Below are 17,109 nucleotides of genomic sequence, written 5' to 3'. Positions count from 1 at the left end.
CAGAACTTGAGGCAGAATCGTCAGAACGATCAAACGCAGCAGAAACTGCAGAGAATAAATAAATAAAATCCCTCAACCCGAGGACGGATTCGCTCAGGGATTGGAAAGTGCTGGGCACTCGCCGCCCCTAGAAGGGAGGACGAGAGCAGAAACACAGCACAGGGGAAGCCAAAAAGAGAGAGTGACAGATAAGACAGCACAAAACAGCAGGCAGAGAGCGGGTGTGAGGGGGACAGGAGGCAGAGAGCGGTTGAGAGAGAGACAACAGGTAGAGAGCGGGTGAGAGAGAGAGAGACAGCAGGCAGAGAGCGGGTGTGAGAGAGAGAGACAGCAGGCAGAGAGCGGGTGAGAGAGAGAGAGACAGCAGGCAGAGAGCGGGTGAGAGAGAGAGAGACAGCAGGCAGAGAGCGGGTGAGAGAGAGAGAGACAGCAGGCAGAGAGCGGGTGAGAGAGAGAGAGACAGCAGGCAGAGAGCGGGTGAGAGAGAGAGAGACAGCAGGCAGAGAGCGGGTGAGAGAGAGAGAGACAGCAGGCAGAGAGCGGGTGTGAGAGAGACAGCAGGCAGAGAGCGGGTGTGAGAGAGAGAGACAGCAGGCAGAGAGCGGGTGTGAGAGAGACAGCAGGCAGAGAGCGGGTGTGAGAGAGACAGCAGGCAGAGAGCGGGTGTGAGAGAGACAGCAGGCAGAGAGCGGGTGAGAGAGAGAGACAGCAGGCAGAGAGCGGGTGAGAGAGAGAGACAGCAGGCAGAGAGTGGGTGTGAGAGAGACAGCAGGCAGAGAGCGGGTGAGAGAGAGAGACAGCAGGCAGAGAGCGGGTGAGAGAGAGAGACAGCAGGCAGAGAGCGGGTGTGAGAGAGAGAGACAGCAGGCAGAGAGCGGGTGTGAGAGAGAGAGACAGCAGGCAGAGAGCGGGTGTGAGAGAGACAGCAGGCAGAGAGCGGGTGTGAGAGAGACAGCAGGCAGAGAGCGGGTGAGAGAGGGAGACAGCAGGCAGAGAGCGGGTGTGAGAGAGAGACAGCAGGCAGAGAGTGGGTGTGAGAGAGACAGCAGGCAGAGAGCGGGTGTGAGAGAGAGAGACAGCAGGCAGAGAGCGGGTGTGAGAGAGAGAGACAGCAGGCAGAGAGCGGGTGTGAGAGAGACAGCAGGCAGAGAGCAGGTGTGAGAGAGAGACAGCAGGCAGAGAGCGGGTGTGAGAGAGAGACAGCAGGCAGAGAGCGGGTGTGAGAGAGAGACAGCAGGCAGAGAGCGGGTGTGAGAGAGAGACAGCAGGCAGAGAGCGGGTGTGAGAGAGAGACAGCAGGCAGAGAGTGGGTGTGAGAGAGACAGCAGGCAGAGAGCGGGTGTGAGAGAGAGAGACAGCAGGCAGAGAGCGGGTGTGAGAGAGAGAGACAGCAGGCAGAGAGCGGGTGTGAGAGAGAGAGACAGCAGGCAGAGAGCGGGTGTGAGAGAGAGAGACAGCAGGCAGAGAGCGGGTGTGAGAGAGAGACAGCAGGCAGAGAGCGGGTGTGAGAGAGAGACAGCAGGCAGAGAGCGGGTGTGAGAGAGAGACAGCAGGCAGAGAGCGGGTGTGAGAGAGAGACAGCAGGCAGAGAGCGGGTGTGAGAGAGAGACAGCAGGCAGAGAGCGGGTGTGTGTGAGAGAGACAGCAAGCAGAGAGCGGGTGTGAGAGAGACAGCAGGCAGAGAGCGGGTGTGAGAGAGACAGCAGGCAGAGAGCGGGTGTGTGAGAGAGAGACAGCAGGCAGAGAGCGGGTGTGAGAGAGAGACAGCAGGCAGAGAGCGGGTGTGAGAGAGACAGCAGGCAGAGAGCGGGTGAGAGAGAGACAGCAGGCAGAGAGCGGGTGTGAGAGAGAGAGACAGCAGGCAGAGAGCGGGTGAGAGAGAGACAGCAGGCAGAGAGCGGGTGTGAGAGAGAGACAGCAGGCAGAGAGCGGGTGTGAGAGAGAGACAGCAGGCAGAGAGCGGGTGTGAGAGAGAGAGACAGCAGGCAGAGAGCGGGTGAGAGAGAGACAGCAGGCAGAGAGCGGGTGTGAGAGAGAGACAGCAGGCAGAGAGCGGGTGAGAGAGAGACAGCAGGCAGAGAGCGGGTGTGTGTGAGAGAGACAGCAGGCAGAGAGCGGGTGTGTGTGAGAGAGACAGCAGGCAGAGAGCGGGTGAGAGAGAGACAGCAGGCAGAGAGCGGGTGAGAGAGAGACAGCAGGCAGAGAGCGGGTGTGTGTGAGAGAGACAGCAGGCAGAGAGCGGGTGTGTGTGAGAGAGACAGCAGGCAGAGAGCGTGCGAGAGAGAGAGAGACAGCAGGCAGAGAGAGAGAGCGAGAGAGGAAAGTGAAATGCTCAGCATTAGGGACTGCGGTCAGGATCAGGGATGTACTTTCAATTGGTTTGCGTTTAATATGGGACAAAAAAAAGTTAGAATATTCCTGTAACAGCACAAAGATCATAAGATAGAGTGAAAAAAAAAATCAGTGACATAACAAAGTCTTCACAACCAGAGTATACTGCCCCTTCTGTACTGACTAGTAACCCCTCCCCATCATTCCTGTACTAACTAGTAACCCCACCATTCCTGTACTAACTAGTAACCCCACCCCATCATTCCTGTACTAACTAGTAACCCTGCCCCATCATTCCTGTACTAGTTAGTAACCCCGCCCCATCATTCCTGTACTAACTAGTAACCCTGCCCCATCATTCCTGTACTAGTTAGTAACCCCGCCCCATCATTCCTGTACTAACTAGTAACCCTGCCCCATCATTCCTGTACTAACTAGTAACCCCGCCCCATCAATCCTGTACTAACTAGTAACCCCACCCCATCATTCCTGTACTAACTAGTAACCCTGCCCCATCATTCCTGTACTAACTAGTAACCCCGCCCCATCAATCCTGTACTAACTAGTAACCCCGCCCCATCAATCCTGTACTAACTAGTAACCGCACCCCATCATTCCTGTACTAACTAGTAACCCCGCCCCATCATTCCTGTACTAACTAGTAACCCCACCCCATCATTCCTGTACTAACTAGTAACCCTGCCCCATCATTCCTGTACTAGTTAGTAACCCCGCCCCATCATTCCTGTACTAACTAGTAACCCTGCCCCATCATTCCTGTACTAGTTAGTAACCCCGCCCCATCATTCCTGTACTAACTAGTAACCCTGCCCCATCATTCCTGTACTAACTAGTAACCCCGCCCCATCAATCCTGTACTAACTAGTAACCCCACCCCATCATTCCTGTACTAACTAGTAACCCTGCCCCATCATTCCTGTACTAACTAGTAACCCCGCCCCATCAATCCTGTACTAACTAGTAACCCCGCCCCATCAATCCTGTACTAACTAGTAACCGCACCCCATCATTCCTGTACTAACTAGTAACCCCGCCCCATCATTCCTGTACTAACTAGTAACCCTGCCCCATCATTCCTGTACTAACTAGTAACCCCACCCCATCATTCCTGTACTAGTTAGTAACCCCGCCCCATCATTCCTGTACTAACTAGTAACCCTGCCCCATCATTCCTGTACTAACTAGTAACCCCGCCCCATCAATCCAGTACTAACTAGTAACCCCACCCCATCATTCCTGTACTAACTAGTAACCCTGCCCCATCATTCCTGTACTAACTAGTAACCCCGCCCCATCAATCCTGTACTAACTAGTAACCGCACCCCATCAATCCTGTACTAACTAGTAACCCCGCCCCATCATTCCTGTACTAACTAGTAACCCCACCCCATCATTCCTGTACTAACTAGTAACCCTGCCCCATCATTCCTGTACTAGTTAGTAACCCCGCCCCATCATTCCTGTACTAACTAGTAACCCTGCCCCATCATTCCTGTACTAGTTAGTAACCCCGCCCCATCATTCCTGTACTAACTAGTAACCCTGCCCCATTATTCCTGTACTAACTAGTAACCCCGCCCCATCAATCCTGTACTAACTAGTAACCCCACCCCATCATTCCTGTACTAACTAGTAACCCTGCCCCATCATTCCTGTACTAACTAGTAACCCCGCCCCATCAATCCTGTACTAACTAGTAACCCCGCCCCATCAATCCTGTACTAACTAGTAACCGCACCCCATCATTCCTGTACTAACTAGTAACCGCACCCCATCATTCCTGTACTAACTAGTAACCCCGCCCCATCATTCCTGTACTAACTAGTAACCCTGCCCCATCATTCCTGTACTAACTAGTAACCCCACCCCATCATTCCTGTACTAGTTAGTAACCCCGCCCCATCATTCCTGTACTAACTAGTAACCCTGCCCCATCATTCCTGTACTAACTAGTAACCCCGCCCCATCAATCCTGTACTAACTAGTAACCCCACCCCATCATTCCTGTACTAACTAGTAACCCTGCCCCATCATTCCTGTACTAACTAGTAACCCCGCCCCATCAATCCTGTACTAACTAGTAACCCCGCCCCATCAATCCTGTACTAACTAGTAACCCTGCCCCATCATTCCTGTACTAACTAGTAACCCCGCCCCATCATTCCTGTACTAACTAGTAACCGCGCCCCATAGCTAGTGACCTCGGGCTGTGCCTTCTTCATTAGCCAATCCGGAGGAAGCAAACATTCAGCAAATCGTATTGCTTTTCCAATATCAGAAAGGGAGACAGGGTGGAAGAAGGAGCAGCGAGAAGCTGGCTAAGCAGGAACGACACGCAGGGCTGGCCCCGGGAGAGCAGCGAGGGTGAGATTGTACCAGGATCTCCCGCCACCTCCTCGGTCTCCTCATATCCAGTGGCCACTGGAGCCAAGCCAACACTCGGAGAACCGGGATATCTTCAGAGCAGGGCAGGCCGAGTCCCGGTCCTCGCGTTTGCCTCTGGTACAACCTCAACACAGGCCATAGATAGACAGGGCTACAATAAAAGATGAGATGCATTACAGTCAGCGTTGTGTGCAGAGATGGGGTCGAGGCTGATGCTGTTGCCATGGGCGATTGCACAAGGCATGTGATAGACAAGGCACGTGATCCAGCGATAGGGCATTCAGCAAGTGTCAGTCGCCTTGAGCTAGGCTGTCACATGACACATCCATTCCATCATCAACACCGAGCGAATTTTCGGCACATTCCGGCATGATCTGTAAGAGTGAAAACAAGACAGGCAGACTTGCATCGAGACAATACCAACCCTCGGACAGTGCGGCACTCCCTCAGTACTGACACTGACAGTGTGGCACTCCCTCAGTACTGACCCTCTGACAGTGCAGCGCTCCCTCAGTACTGACTCTGACAGTGCGGCACTCCCTCAGTCCTGACCCTCTGACAGTGCGGCACTCCCTCAGTCCTGACCCTCTGACAATGCAGCACTCCCTCAGTCCTGACCCTCTGACAGTGCAGCGCTCCCTCAGTCCTGACCCTCTGACAGTGCAGCGCTCCCTCAGTACTGACCCTCTGACATTGCAGCACTCCTTCAGGACTGACCCTCTGACAGTGCAGCGCTCCCTCAGTACTGACCCTCTGACAGTGCAGCACTCCCTCAGTACTGACCCTCTGACAGTGCAGCGCTCCCTCAGTACTGACCCTCTGACAGTGCAGCGCTCCCTCAGTACTGACCCTCTGACAGAGCGGCACTCCCTCAGTACTGACCCTCTGACAGTGCAGCACTCCCTCAGTACTGACCCTCTGACAGTGCAGCGCTCCCTCAGGAGTGACCCTGATCGTGGGTGGGGGCGGGGTGGATTTAAACTGGGTATTAGACCCGAAGCTCGATTGCTCCCAGCTGAAGTTATTGGTCCATTCTGGGATGGAGTTGGAGCTTGCTGCATTGATCGAGGAGACAGGGGGCACGGACCGTGGTGGTTTATGCACCCTGGGGGTAAAGAGTTCTCATTTTTCCTCCAGGACACGAGGTGTACTTGAGGATACATTACTTTGTCATCCATTACCCCCCTCCCCCCCCACCCCATGGTGATAACGGCAGAATATTCGGTGCTGGGCATCTCTGACCGTGATCCGTATTTGGTATATCTGGTATTGGAGGCAGGCGCCGTACGCAGAGCACGTGATGGAGTTGGACGGAAAGCTTCTGTTGGATAGTGGATCCTGCGGGAAGATTTCGGGAGCCGTAAGGGAATACGGGGAGTTCAATGAAAATGGGATGGTCTCGGCCTCTGCTCTGTGGGAGGCGTTGAAGGCGGTGATTAGAGGGGAGATCGTATTGTATACGGCACACGTGGATGGGGAAGCCAAGGAACGTCAGAAATTTGTGGATGAGATCGTTCGAGTGGACCGAGGGAATGTGAACGACCAAATTCCCAAACTATTGGCACGCAGGAGTTGGAGCTGCTGTCAATGGATAGGACAGTGTGCCAGCTGAGGCGTTTGAGTGGGGTGGTGTGTGAGTAGAGGGAAAAGGCCAGCCGTCTCCTGGCTCACCAGCTAAGGTGGCAGGAGGCTACTAGGGAGGTCATTCAGGTTAGGGATTCCGAACGGATCCTTAGTTAGGCCACACTTGGAGTATAGTGTTCAATTCTGGTCGCCACACTACCAGAAGGATGTGGAGGCTTTAGAGAGGGTGCAGAAGAGATTTACCAGAATGTTGCCTGGTATGGAGGGCATTAGCTATGAGGAGCGGTTGAATAAACTCGGTTTGTTCTCACTGGAACGAAGGAGGTTGAGGGGCGACCTGATAGAGGTATACAAAATTATGAGGGGCATAGACAGAGTGGATAGTCAGAGGCTTTTCCCCAGGGTAGAGGGGTCAATTACTAGGGGGCATAGGTTTAAGGTGAGAGGGGCAAGGTTTAGAGTAGATGTACGAGGCAAGTTTTTTACGCAGAGGGTAGTGGGTACCTGGAACTCGCTACCGGAGGAGGTAGTGGAAGCAGGGACGATAGGGACATTTAAGGGGCATCTTGACAAATACATGAATAGGGTGGGAATAGAAGGATACGGACCCAGGAAGTGTAGAAGATTGTAGTTTAGTCGGGCAGCATGGTCCGCACGGGCTTGGAGGGCCGAAGGGCCTGTTCCTGTGCTGTACATTTCTTTGTTTGTTGTTTGTTGTAGGCTGGTTTCCGCCCCAGACAAGTGAATGGGGCATTTCGAGCCTTCCATGAGAGGCTTTACAGGTCGTAGGTGCCGAAGGAGGAGCTGGGAATGGCAGAGTTTTTAAAGAGGATCTGGAGTTCCATAGGGTGGGGAAGAATTGTGGGAAGAATTGTGGGAAGAACTGGAGGCACTGCTGGTTTTGGGGGAGGATCGAACAGCATTAGGAAAAATGCAGGCAAGAACTGCATCGCGGTTGGGTTCCCGGTGGAATTCTACAAGAAGGTTACAGGTCAGCTGGTTCTATTATTGATGGGGATGTTTAATGATTCTCTGGCACGCGTTCTCTCCCCGAGATGCTTGGGCAGGCAACCCAGAGTGAAGCTCCCTCTCCACTGTCCCCATCAAACACTCCCAGGACAGGTACAGCACGGGCTTAGATACAGAGTAAAGCTCCCTCGACACTGTCCCCATCAAACACTCCCAGGACAGGTACAGCACGGGGTTAGATACAGAGTAAAGCTCCCTCTACACTGTCCCCATCAAACACTCCCAGGACAGGTACATCACGGGGTTAGATACAGAGTAAAGCTCCCTCTACACTGTCCCCATCAAACACTCCCAGGACAGGTACAGCATGGGGTTAGATACAGAGTAAAGCTCCCTCGACACTCTCCCCATCAAACACTCCCAGGACAGGTACAGCACGGGGTTAGATACAGAGTAAAGCTCCCTCTACACTCTCCCCATCAAACACTCCCAGGACAGGTACAGCACGGGGTTAGATACAGAGTAAAGCTCCCTCTCCACTGTCCCCATCAAACACTCCCAGGACAGGTACAGCACGGGGTTAGATACAGAGTAAAGCTCCCTCTCCACTGTCCCCATCAAACACTCCCAGGACAGGTACAGCAAGGGGTTAGATACAGAGTAAAGCTCCCTCTACACTGTTCCCATCAAACACTCCCAGGACAGGTACAGCACAGGGTTAGATACAGAGTAAAGCTCCCTCTACACTGTTCCCATCAAACACTCCCAGGACAGGTACAGCACGGGGTTAGATCCAGAGTAAAGCTCCCTCTCCACTGTCCCCATCAAACACTCCCAGGACAGGTACAGCAAGGGGTTAGATACAGAGTAAAGCTCCCTCTACACTGTTCCCATGAAACACTCCCAGGACAGGTACAGCACGGGGTTAGATACAGAGTAAAGCTCCCTCTACACTGTCCCTGTCAAGCACTCGCAGGACAGGTACAGCACGGGGTTAGATACAGAGTAAAGCTCCCTCTTCACTGTCCCTGTCAAACACTCCCAGGACAGGTACAGCAAGGGGTTAGATACAGAGTAAAGCTCCCTCTACACTGTCCCCATCAAACACTCCCAGGACTGGTACAGCACGGGGTTAGATACAGAGTAAAGCTCCCTCTACACTGTCCCCATCAAACACGCCCAGGACAGGTACAGCACGGGGTTCGATACAGAGTAAAGCTCCCTCTACACTGTCCCCATCAAACACTCGCAGGACAGGTACAGCACGGGGTTAGATACAGAGTAAAGCTCCCTCTTCACTGTCCCTGTCAAGCACTCGCAGGACAGGTACAGCACGGGGTTAGATACAGAATAAAGCTCCCTCTACACTGTCCCCATCAAACACTCCCAGGACAGGTACAGAACGGAGTTAGATACAGAGTAAAGCTCCCTCTACGCTGTCCCTGTCAAACACTCCCAGGACAGGTGCAGCAAGGGGTTAGATACAGAGTAAAGCTCCCTCTACACTGTCCCCATCAAACACTCCCAGGACTGGTACAGCACGGGGTTAGATACAGAGTAAAGCTCCCTCTACACTGTCCCCATCAAACACTCCCAGGACAGGTACAGCACGGGGTTAGATACAGAATAAAGCTCCCTCTACACTGTCCCCATCAAACACTCCCAGGACAGGTACAGAACGGAGTTAGATACAGAGTAAAGCTCCCTCTACGCTGTCCCTGTCAAACACTCCCAGGACAGGTACAGCAAGGGGTTAGATACAGAGTAAAGCTCCCTCTACACTGTCCCCATCAAACACTCCAGGACTGGTACAGCACGGGGTTAGATACAGAGTAAAGCTCCCTCTACACTGTCCCCATCAAACACTCCCAGGACAGGTACAGCACGGGGTTAGATACAGAGTAAAGCTCCCTCTACACTGTCCCCATCAAACACTCCCAGGACAGGTACAGCACGGGGTTAGATACAGAGTAAAGCTCCCTCTACACTGTGCCCATCAAACACTCCCAGGACCGGTACAATGCACTTTTAGTTATGATAAATCTCCGTCCTCTCATTCGGAGGCGGTGAGGATTGTGGCAATACGGGACTTACGTGAAATGTGGAGCTAAGTCCCACAATGGACTCCATGTTGCTGCTGTAATAGCACAGGACAAATTCTCCACCCGCTCTGGGAATGTCTTCGCCACTCAGATATACCTGCAATACACAGTGACGTTAGTGCGCCTGGGCAGGCACGACGGTGCGCAGGTCAGTCACAGGACATCAAAAGTAACCCAGTCACAGCTGGGAAGAGTGGTTTGGCTGCTGTGTGTGTGTGTGTGTGTGTGTGTGTGTGTGTGTGAGAGTGTGAGTGAGCGATGAGTTCAGAGCAGAGGAGTTGTGTTAATCTTGTATAAAATCGGAGATCACATTTGGAATACTGTGCACAGTTTCCATTCTGCATATTGCAAATGGATATTGCGGCACTGGAGAAGGTGTGAAAACAGCTACAAGGCTGAAATCAGAACCGAGACATTTCACCAATCAGCAACGAGTGAACCTGGTGGGGACTCTTTTCACTGGAAAAGGCTGAGGGGGGGGCTCTGATCAACGGCTTTATAATTCTGAGACAATTTGATAGAAGAGAGACATAGAGAAAATGTTCTCACTTGAGGGGCCATTAATAGGAGACTGTCACTGATAAATCAGATGGGAAAGTCAGGAAAAACGTGACCCAGAGAGGGGCGAGGATGTGGAACTCGCTCTCGCAGAGAATGGAAGGATCCATTGTTAGAAAATAGAGATACTTTATCGAATCCCAGCCCTGGCTCGCTGTCCGTGTGGAGTTTGCACATTCTCCCCATGTCTGCATGGGTTTCACCCCCACAACCCAAAAAGATGTGTGCTGGTTAGGTGGATTGGCCACGTTAAATTGCCCCTTAATTGGAAAAGAAAAAGAATTGGCTGCTCTAAATTTATTTTAAAAAAGACTGATAAGATTTTAAATCCGCACTGACCTGGGGAAGGGTGGAAACAAGGTTGCCGCCCAAATTGAGTATCGGAATGATCACCCGGGAGGCCACCTGCCGCTTGACGTTTGAGGTGGTGAGCCAGAAGACGACAGGCTCTCTTCACGTACTCATAAAAGGTACTCTTGGACGCACCACCTGCTGGTAGCCAATAGCTCAAACTGGGTCTGTAATTATTTCCTACTTGCCAACAGCTCCGGAGTAGGATCTAGCGAGTACTGATGATCCACCTCGAGAATGGAATCCACCAGCGTCTGCTGCTCCAACCTCTCACTGTAAGAGCCAACGTGTGTCTCTTCCTTCCCCCCCCCCCCCCCCCAGGACTTCCTTTAGGGCCTCCCGGGGAAGGCGAGATTGAATCGGACCCGTTAGATTTTATATAGTCGTCGATGAAGGTGGACACGCTCACAAAATTTATCAGCTAACAATGTAGCATCCAATCTCCAGGACGGATGTGGGTAGGGCCAGACTCTAGCAACAAAGTGCGGGGCATGATTCCAAGTAACAATTGCGGAGTACTCAGCCACTACCACTGAAGGGGGGGGGGGGTATACCTGTCCAAAACAAAAAATCAATACGGGAATATGAATGGTGGACATGAGCAAAATGTCTGTATTGTTCGGGCGCAAAAAACACCACGGATCCAATCGGAGTCATAAAAGCCGAAGCTCCGGCCATCTCCAACGGAACAAGAGATTACAGCTTGGAACAAACTAATGTAGGGCCCACAACATAATTCAGGTCCCCACCCAAAATAAGCTGTTGTGAGTCGAGGTTGGGTAGGGAGGCCAGCCGGGAGTTAATAAAATTTGCGTCATCCCAGTTGGGAGCATTAATGTTGACCATGCCAACCGGGGTGTTCGACGGGAAGCCACAAACAATAACAAAACCACCATGATGATCAGCCATAATCTTGAGGGGAGGAAAACTGAACGCTTTGCTAATTAAAATCGCCGCACCCCTGCCCCTGCCAGCGAAACCGGAATACAAAACCTTCCCAACCCACTCCTTGCGCAGCTTGGTCTGACCCCTGACACGCAAGCGGGTCCCCTGCAAAACCAAAAAAATTGGCATCTAAACTCTAGAGATGGGCAAATGCCCTTGTACTCTTCACTGGGCCATTCAAACCTCGAACGTGCCAGATGACCAGACGGATTGGAGGCACCCCCCCCCAAATCCGGAGTCAGCCATTCCCACCAAGAGAGATCAAACAAGGGATATTGGGAGCGCAAAACACAAAGATCCACCCAAGATGGCCACCAAGCCAAAAGAGAGGAAAACGAACAGACAGTCAGCGAACTACGCCCACCCTCTCCCAAAATCGCTACTGAATGTGACCACACCCAAAAGCAAGCAAAAGCGAGACAAAGTCTAAAACTAAAACCTACATTTATACAAGAATTGATCATGGACAATCTTGCCCTCTGCCCCCAGGGGCTGCCAACTCTTCCAAATCACCCTGGAATCTCCAGGAATTGAAGATTAATTTCGGGGACAATGCTGCAATCAGGATTCAGGAGAAAAATCAAAAAGGGTGTTAAAAAGAGTGGTGTATTTTCTTAATTTTTCTGTTTGGCTGCTGTGTTGGAAATTGGGAAGAAGGCTGTTCAACTCGACTGGGGGTTAAAGGTTGGAGGTCAGGTAATGAAACCGCCAGGGATACTGTCCAGCAAAAGTGGCACCCAGGTGCCTCACTCCTTACCTGGCAGATGTCGTCACTGACCATTAACTCATCGTCTTTCACCCAGATATAAGTCACGTAATCACTGTGGCTGCGGAACCCAACCTGCAAAGTCAGAGAGTCAGTGACATCATACTCACACTCTCGTACCCCTGCGAGGAGCCCCTCACCTTCCCCAGCCCAATAACAACAACAACAACTGGCAGAGACCTTTACAGTAGTGTAACATGCCAAAATGCTTCACCCATTGCGGAGGGAGCTGTGTCTGCAGTTTGATGGAGTTTTTAAAAATATAAATTTAGAGTACCCAATCATTTTTTGTTTCCCAATCAAAGGGCAATTTTAGTGTGAATTTAGTGCGGTCAATCCACCTACCCTCCACGTCTCAGCAGGTCTGACAGCATCTGTGGAGAGAAAAGGGAGCTAACATTGCGAGTCTGGATGACTCGGATAAGGAGGCATGGGTGGCACGGTAGCACAGTGGTTAGCACTGTTACTTCACAGCGCCAGGAAGACGGGTTCGATTCCCGGCTTGGGTCACTGTCTGTGCGGAGTCTGCACGTTCTCCCAGTGTCTGCGTGGGTTTCCTCCGGGCGCTCCGGTTTCCTCCCACAAGTCCCGAAAGACGTGCTGTTAGGTGAATTGGACATTCTGAATTCTCCCTGTGTACCCGAACAGGCGCCGGAGTGTGGCGACTAGGGGATTGTCACAGTAACTTCATTGCAGTGTTAGTGTAAGCCTACTTGTGACAATAATAAATAAATAAAGATTTATAAAGAAAGCTTTAGACTGGAAACGTTCGCTTCCTTTTCTCTCCACAGACGCTGCCAGACCTGCTGAGATTATCCAGTATTTTCTGTTTTTATTTCAGATTCCAGCATCCGCAGTAATTTGCTTTTACCCTCCACACGTGGGGGTGAGACCCACGCAGGCACGGGGAGAATGTGCAAACTCCACACGGACAGTGACCCGGGGTCGGGATCGAACCCGGGACCTCGGCGCCGCGAGGCAGCAGTGCTCAGTGCCGCCCGCAGCTTGAAAGAATTAACCAATTAATCGCGCTCCCCATGCTAACCCCCCCCACCCCCCACCCCCCCCCCCCCCCCCCCCCCCCCCCCCCACCCCACCCCACCGAGCCCTGCAAATATTGTCACTTCATCTATTTATCCAGTTCCATTTTGAAAGTTGCGATTGAATCTGCTTCCACAGTCCTGTCAGACAGCACCTTCCAGATCACGGCAACTCAGCTGCGTTAAAAACAATCTCAATCCCACTCGGTCTCTTTTGTTGATTATATTAAATCTGGTTACTGGCCCTCCTGCCTTTGGAGACAGTTTCTAAATGCTTCATGATTTTAAACACCTCCATTCAATCCTCCAAGGAGAATGTATCCTCTTGGGTGCAGCCCATTGTCAACCCAACCTGCCAATGTGGGACAGGCACTAAATACCATCTTCTTTCTAAATACCATCTTCTTCCACAGGAGGTGGGCATTGCTGGCCAGGCCAGCATTTATTGCCCCTTCCTAATTGCCCTTGAAAAGGTGGTGGTGAGCTGCCTTCTTGGACGGCTGCAGGTACACCCACTGTGCTGTTAGAGAGGGTGTTTCAGGATGTTGCCCCAGCGACAGTGAAGGAACGGCGATATATTTCCAAGTCAGGGTGGTGAATGAGTTGGAGGGGTACCTCCAGGTGGTGGGGTTCCCAGGTATCTGCTTCTAGATGGCAGTGGTCGTGGGTTTGGAAGGTGCTGCAGAAGGAGCCTTGGTGAGTTCCTGCAGTACATGAAAATCGCTTATTGTCACGAGTAGGCTTCAATGAAGTTACTGTGAAAAGCCCCTAGTCGCCACATTCCAGCGCCTGTTCGGGGAGGCTGGTACGGGAATTGAACCGTGCTGTTGGCCTGCCTTGGTCTGCTTTCAAAGCCAGCGATTTAGCCCACTGTGCATCAGTGGCAGTGGATTGGGTACAGATCAAGCGGGGCTGCTTTGTCCATTGAGTATTCCATCACACTCCTGACTTGTGCCTTGTAGGTGATGGGAGAGGCTTTGGGGAGTCAGGAGGCGAGTTGCTCACCGCAGGATTCCCGGCCTCTGACCTGCTCTGGTAGCCACAGTATTTATTTGGTTAGTCCCAGTTCAGTTTCTGATCAGTGGTAACAATGTTGATAGTGGGTAATTCAGAATGGCTATGTCATTGAATGTCAAGGGGAGATAGTTATTACTCTCTTGGGAGATGGTCATTGCCTGGCACTTGTGTGGCACGAATGTTACATGCCACAGCCCAAGCATGAATATTGTCCAAGGTGTGGGCATGGACAGCTTCAGTACCCGAGGAGTTACGAATCGTGCTCGCGATGCCATGACGATGGCAGAGTTGACTTGAATAAAACCTTAAGTATAAATTATTGTGATTGTTTGAAATTTGGCATTCTTGTATTTGTCCCAATGACTTCAACACAAAAAGCTTCAACAACATTGTTCCCTTTACAGCAATCATCATTGTCACCCACATTCCATGAAAGGTATTCGCTATCTTTTCCTTTGTTTTCTCTTGGTCAGGCTCGGCAGTAAGATTCTCATTATCTCTCGCTCATACCCAAGGTCTCAGTCTGGTTGAACGAATGCAAGTAATGTTTATTTCTTTAAGAACACATTTTGGCACATTCACACAAAATTAACTGGAAAGATTTTCACCTGTGTGTCTCGAAATGCCCTCAAGACACCAACGAGTGGAAGCAAAAACTTCAAGATAAAAGTGATTTCAGATTTACAAAATTAAAAGTCATTTCAACAAAAGGCCTTAAAAGTAATTTTTACCAATGCTTCAAGGATTCTCTGACGGCTAAAACTCCTCTGCTAATCAGTCAAACGGACCACATCCTTAAGGGAATCCTTATCTGGGTTTAGCCCCTCATTTAGTTTCACTGGTTCTAATTTTCAGCTGAGAACCCCTTGATTCGTTCAGGAAAGTGTCAGTCACTTAACAGGCGAATGGTTAATTAGAGACGGATCAATTACTCCAAATTATTTAATTAACTTTCCCACGGCTCTTGCCCCACTTTCAAACTCCCTATGTCACGCCTGGTCTCAGTTACGAGACTGTTTCAAACTCGTTGAATCAATGTACCTTCATATCAGTAAGAGTACTTGCAGTACATTATTCGTAACATTTGAGACAGTCATGGACAGTATTCAAAAGATTAGCCAATTTTATAACTTACTCATATTTCTACAAATTCAGTAATTTTCAAGGATCATTTTAGCTAATTTTTTTAAAGGACCCCCCCTCTATAATTGTTGAATCCAACAGTTGGGCAGAAGGGGATGAGTTTTTAAGAAATTACCTTGAACAGGCCAATCCAGTCCCAAGTGCTGCTGGGATACCTGTCCAGCATGCAGTAGGAGATGACAGCATCGCGTCCAGGGACCCACACACCCTTGGGCTCCAACTCCACCAGGGGTCGGGTGACCTGCTTTTCAAACTGCGCACGAGCCAAAGAAAAAGCATCAGTAATAGCACCCCCCCCAAACAACAGAGAATTCGACTCCACCATTTGAACCCCCCCCCCCCCCCGCTCCCCCCTCAAAACACTGATGCCCCAACCCTTCAATCCTCCCCCTTGAAAATATTGACCCCATCACTCCAACCTGACATACTCAGCCTCTCCAAAATATCTATCCCAATTTTAAAAGGGGTTCTGTCCAGTTCTGAATACCCCACCATCAGTGTTTCTTTTTAAAAAAAATAATGTTTTCATAAAATATCAATAACAAAATGAAAAAGGAACCCAACAGGGTTAAGTACAAAACACAGTCCAAAAAAAGCAACCCCCCAAACCCCTCCCCCTGTACATAAATAATAAATTAACATTAACACCCCGACTTAGCACAACAAATATTTACACCCCCTCAGACCACCCAGTGTAAATAACAAAAATAAAGTAACCCCCCCCCCCCCCACCACGGGTTGCTGCTGCCATTGACCAATGTCTACCGTTCTGCCAGAAAGTCTAAGAACGGTTGCCACCGCCTAAAGAACCCTTGTACCGACCCTCTCAAGGCGAATTTCACCCTCTCCAATTTAATGAACCCTGCCATATCGCTGATCCAGGATTCCACGCTTGGGGGCCTCGTATCTTTCCACTGAAGGAGAATCCTTCGCCGGGCTACCAGGGACGCAAAGGCCAGAATTCCGGCCTCTTTCGCCCCCTGCACTCCCGGCTCCTCTGCCACCCCAAATATTGCGAGCCCCCAGCCCGGCTTGACCCTGGAACCTACCACCCTCGACACCGTCCTCGCTACACTCCTCCAAAATTCCTCCATAGATCATCATAGAATTTACAGTGCAGAAGGAGGCCATTCTTGGAAAGAGCACCCTACCCAAGGTCAACACCACCACCCTATCCCCATAAATCAGTAACCCCACCCAACACTAATGGCAATTTTGGACACTAAGGGCAATTTATCGCGGCCAATCCACCTAACCTGCACATCTTTGGACTGTGGGAGGAAACCGGAGCACCCGGAGGAAACCCACGCAGACACGGGGAGGATGTGCAGACTCCGCACAGACAGTGACCCAAGCCGGAATCGAACCTGGGACCCTGGAGCTGTGAAGCAACAGTGCTAACCACTATGCTAACGTGCTGCCCAGCGCTGGGCATGCCCAGAACATATGGGTGTGGTTCGCTGGACTCCCTCAAGCACCTAACACACCTGTCCTCGCCCCCAAAGAACCGGCTCATCCTTGTCCCGGTCATGTGTGCCCTGTGCAGCACCTTAAACTGTATGAGACTGAGCCTCGCGCACGATGAGGTGAGGAAGAGTTAACCCTCCCTAGGGCATTTGCCCACGTCCCCTCCTTGATCTCCTCTCCCAACTCCTCCTCCCACTTACTTTTCACCTCCACCACCGAGGCCTCCTCCTCCTCCTGCATCACCTGGTAAGTTTCCGAGATCTCCCCCCCCCCCCCTCCCCACCTCCGAGAGCACCCTGTCCTGTACTCTGTGTGGCAGCAGCCGCGGGAATTCCACCACCTGCCGCCTGGTAAACGCCCTTATCTGTAAGTACCTGAAGGTGTTCCCCGGGGGGAGCCCGTACTTCTCCTCCAGCTCAACCAGGCTTGC

At 51.4% G+C, this 17,109-nt stretch overlaps 1 protein-coding gene across 1 annotated transcript in view; it reads right to left on the bottom strand.

The window, feature by feature from the left end:
- Window positions 1-3,564: 3,564 nt before the first annotated feature.
- The window catches only part of inpp5ka (inositol polyphosphate-5-phosphatase Ka), a 144,867-nt gene continuing 131,322 nt past the window's right edge, over window positions 3,565-17,109 (bottom strand). The window contains exons 10-13 of the mRNA XM_072469991.1: window positions 15,328-15,465; window positions 12,004-12,087; window positions 9,385-9,489; window positions 3,565-5,111 (exon numbers count right to left, since the gene is read on the bottom strand). Of these exons, the coding sequence (XP_072326092.1) occupies window positions 5,028-5,111; window positions 9,385-9,489; window positions 12,004-12,087; window positions 15,328-15,465 (411 nt within the window). The 3' untranslated portion in view covers window positions 3,565-5,027. The remainder of the gene's footprint in view (window positions 5,112-9,384; window positions 9,490-12,003; window positions 12,088-15,327; window positions 15,466-17,109) is intronic.

The sequence above is a fragment of the Scyliorhinus torazame genome, chromosome 12 (assembly GCF_047496885.1).
Source record: "Scyliorhinus torazame isolate Kashiwa2021f chromosome 12, sScyTor2.1, whole genome shotgun sequence".
Classification (NCBI taxonomy): Eukaryota; Metazoa; Chordata; class Chondrichthyes; order Carcharhiniformes; family Scyliorhinidae; genus Scyliorhinus; species Scyliorhinus torazame.
This window is presented reverse-complemented; position numbering and strand designations above follow the sequence as displayed.